The sequence below is a fragment of the Lagopus muta genome, chromosome 14 (genome assembly GCF_023343835.1).
Source record: "Lagopus muta isolate bLagMut1 chromosome 14, bLagMut1 primary, whole genome shotgun sequence".
Lineage (NCBI taxonomy): Eukaryota > Metazoa > Chordata > Aves > Galliformes > Phasianidae > Lagopus > Lagopus muta.
This window is the reverse complement of record NC_064446.1, coordinates 11,819,433-11,822,322: the sequence shown is the minus strand read 5'-3', so window position 1 is coordinate 11,822,322 and position 2,890 is coordinate 11,819,433. Positions and strand designations below refer to the sequence as shown.

The following is a 2,890-nucleotide window of genomic DNA, read 5'->3' as shown; positions in this document are numbered from 1 at the left end:
TTAAATTCTTTTTGTTTTTACAGGGGCCCCCTCCCTGTTTAACTCACAGAACCGATGCCACGCGGAACTTTGTATAATGCGAATCCAAAGCAGCGCAGCAGGAGGATGGCTCTGCTCGGGCGCACAGCCGCGGTGGGGCTGGAGGGGCCGGGGCTGCATCTCACAGCCCGCTGCTTTCCTTACACCATCCGTACCCACAGCGCGGCCATCCGGATCCGGGCACACGCACAACGTGATCCTTAAACCAGCGATCCTCATAGGAACATCTGCGATTTATAGGTGTTACATCTTTGTTGATTTACTTTAGTGAAATAGAAGCTAGAATGTTCCCCGCTAAGCCCTCGTATTAACCCTACAATGAATTTACGCCGTTCCCATCCTGGTTTCGCCCCGAGCAGCCCAAAGAGCCGTGTCTGAGAGGCTGCAATGAGGAGGTTTGGGGTTTTGTGGAGGGCTCAGCCCTGCCATAGCGCTGCGAGGAGCTGTGCGGGGAGCTGCCGAGTGCGGAGAGGAATGGGAACCGCGGCGCTGCGATGGAACGGAGCCCGCGGTGCCGCCCCGCACACAGCGCTGCGGGGCATCTCAGAACCACGCGCCGGGCGGGGGCTGCAGGACGGGGAACTGCAAAAAACGCCCCGCTGCCCCGTCCCGCAACCAACGCCGCGGTTCTGCAGCCGGCGGGGAAGGAGGAGCGGGCGGACCCGGAATCGTTTGCATAAAGATTAAATTTTATTGTTATTAATTTTTTTTTAATTATTCCGGTTTTGGGGTTTTTTTTTTTGTTTGTTTGTTTGTTTTGTTTTAAATACGTGGTGTGGCGCGCCCGGTCCCTCGGGAAGTGGTCATGCAGAGCTGAGGTAGAACGCCCGGCCCAGGCGCGGTCCCGGAGGCACCTTAGGTAGTTTCAACGCAGTCTCTCGGCCGCGGTCGGGGTTTCTCCGCTATTCCAACAGCGAACGAACAACACCGATCCCACCCGGCCCGGCTCGGGCGGGGGCTGCGGGCGGCGGGGGGAGCGGGGATGGCTTCAAAACGGGGACGGAGCCCGGGGAGACGGGGGGGGTGGGGGGGGGGGAACGGCGGCACCCGGCCCCGCTGTGCCCCCCCCCGCTCCTCCCCGACGGCATTGCACATGGAGCGGGGCTCAGGGGTTCAGTTCCAGAGCCCAGACCTGCTGGGGCCAACCGGTGCGGCCCTTCAGCTTCTTCTCGCCGTGAGCCAAAGGCTGCGAGTACACCTCGGGCTGCTGCGGAGAAAAGAGCAGTGAGGAGAGGAGAGCCGGGCCGAGCAAAGCGGCCCTTAGCAGCCCCGGGATAGGGAGCCTGCGCTTTTCTCCTTTTTTTCTTCTATGATTATTATTCGTAATATCACGGTTGCTGTTAGTGTTATGACTGCCGTTATAGTTATTATTGCTATTACGGTACGATGCGATCTGTTCCTCCCGAAACGGACGGGAGAGCCGCGGCCACCCCGCTCCAATCCGGCCCGGCTGATGGGGAAGGAAAGACCGCCGCGATGTCAGCCCTCGGGCCGCTGCCCCGCGCAGACCGCGCGAATCCCGACCTTTCCTCCACCGAAATCCCCAACGTTATTCTGTTTCTTTTTTTTCCTTTTTTTTTTTTTTTTTCTTTTTTAAGGGGAAAAGCAATTCCCCAGCAACGCCGGGAGGGTTTTCCCTCAGCCCCGCCGCTCCCGTCGGGCAGCGCAGGGGAAGGGCCGCGGCCGCCGCTTACCGTCTCCCGTTTCCTCTTGTTCTCTCGGCTGTCGGCCTTCTTGAGCTCGGCCTTGAAGCCCTCGGGCTCTCCGGGCTGGCTGTCCCTGGCCAGCACCTCCATCAGGTAGGCGATGTAGCTGGTGGCCAGGCGCAGCGTCTTGATCTTGGACAGCTTGGTGTCGGCGGGCACGTTGGGGATGCACTCGCGGAGCTCAGCGAAAGCGCTGTTGATGCTCTCCGTTCTCCTCCTCTCCTTTTTGGGACCCCCGACCCCTTTCCTTCTCCCCAAACGACCGCTGAGCGCTTCCAGCCTGCCCGCTCCTCCGGATCCGAACTCGGCGGGGCCGTACGCGGTGCTCTGCCCGTGGAGCTCCGGGGTCACCTCGGCCGGGTTCAGCACCCAGCCGGGGAAATAAGCGCGCTCCTGGTGGCAGCGAGCCGCCGGCCCGAAGAGGAAGGGCTCGTGCAGCATGTGATGATGGTGGTGGTGGTGGTGGTGCTGGTAGCCCCCCACCAGGTTCATGGTCCGTCGGGGCCCCGCGGGGCTCAGCACCGCGCCATGGCCGAGCTGCGCTGCGCTCCTCCGGGCGGGCGGCGGGGCCGGGGCTGCGGCGTTGGAGGCGGTGGTGCCTTTGGGCTTTGGGTTGTTTCGTTGTTGGCTGGGTTGTTTTTTTTTTTCTTTTCTTTTTTTTTTTTTTCCTTCTTCTTCTTTTTTTTTTTTTTTCTCTCTTTTTTTTTTTTTTTTTAACCCTTTCTGGAGCCTCCCGGCTCTGCCTTTATATAGGGCCGGGGCTCCCCCCGCCGAGGAACCAATGGGCAGGGGAGGATGCTCGGGGGCCCCGGGGGGAGCAGAGGGGCGTTTTATTCGGTCTCACACCTCCGCCGTTCGCTCTCCTCCCTCCCTGCGTGGAAGAAGGGGCGAGCGGTGACCAAAGGGGGACCGCAGCCTTCATGATCCGCTCTGCTTCCCTCTCCTGGGCCGGGATATCCGTGCCCCCTCCCAAGAAGCGCCCGTCGGGGGAATGGAGGCGGCTGCGGGGTGCGGCGAGGCCGGGTGGGCACCGCGGAGCACAGGGGGCTCTGCTTCCCCAGAGCCAAAGTCGTGGGGAGGAAGGGGGGAGGGTGGGACGGGAACGGGACGGGACAACACCCGGCCCAGTGGGAGCGGTGCGGCCA

At 61.6% G+C, this 2,890-nt stretch overlaps 1 protein-coding gene across 2 annotated transcripts; it reads right to left on the bottom strand.

Moving 5' to 3' along the window:
* Window positions 1–35: 35 nt before the first annotated feature.
* On the bottom strand, window positions 36–2,363 carry HAND1 (heart and neural crest derivatives expressed 1). 2 transcript variants are annotated; one of them, XM_048960608.1, is made up of 2 exons: window positions 1,734–2,363; window positions 36–1,246 (listed from the first exon to the last, which is right to left on the bottom strand). In XM_048960608.1, the coding sequence occupies exons 1-2, from the start codon at window positions 2,235–2,237 to the stop codon at window positions 1,145–1,147; spliced, it is 606 nt and encodes a 201-aa protein (XP_048816565.1). In that variant the 5' UTR covers window positions 2,238–2,363; the 3' UTR covers window positions 36–1,144. The 2 variants fall into 2 exon arrangements, with proteins under 2 accessions (XP_048816565.1, XP_048816566.1); XM_048960609.1 differs by having other exon boundaries at window positions 36–1,243.
* Between the last annotated feature and the right edge of the window lie 527 nt (window positions 2,364–2,890).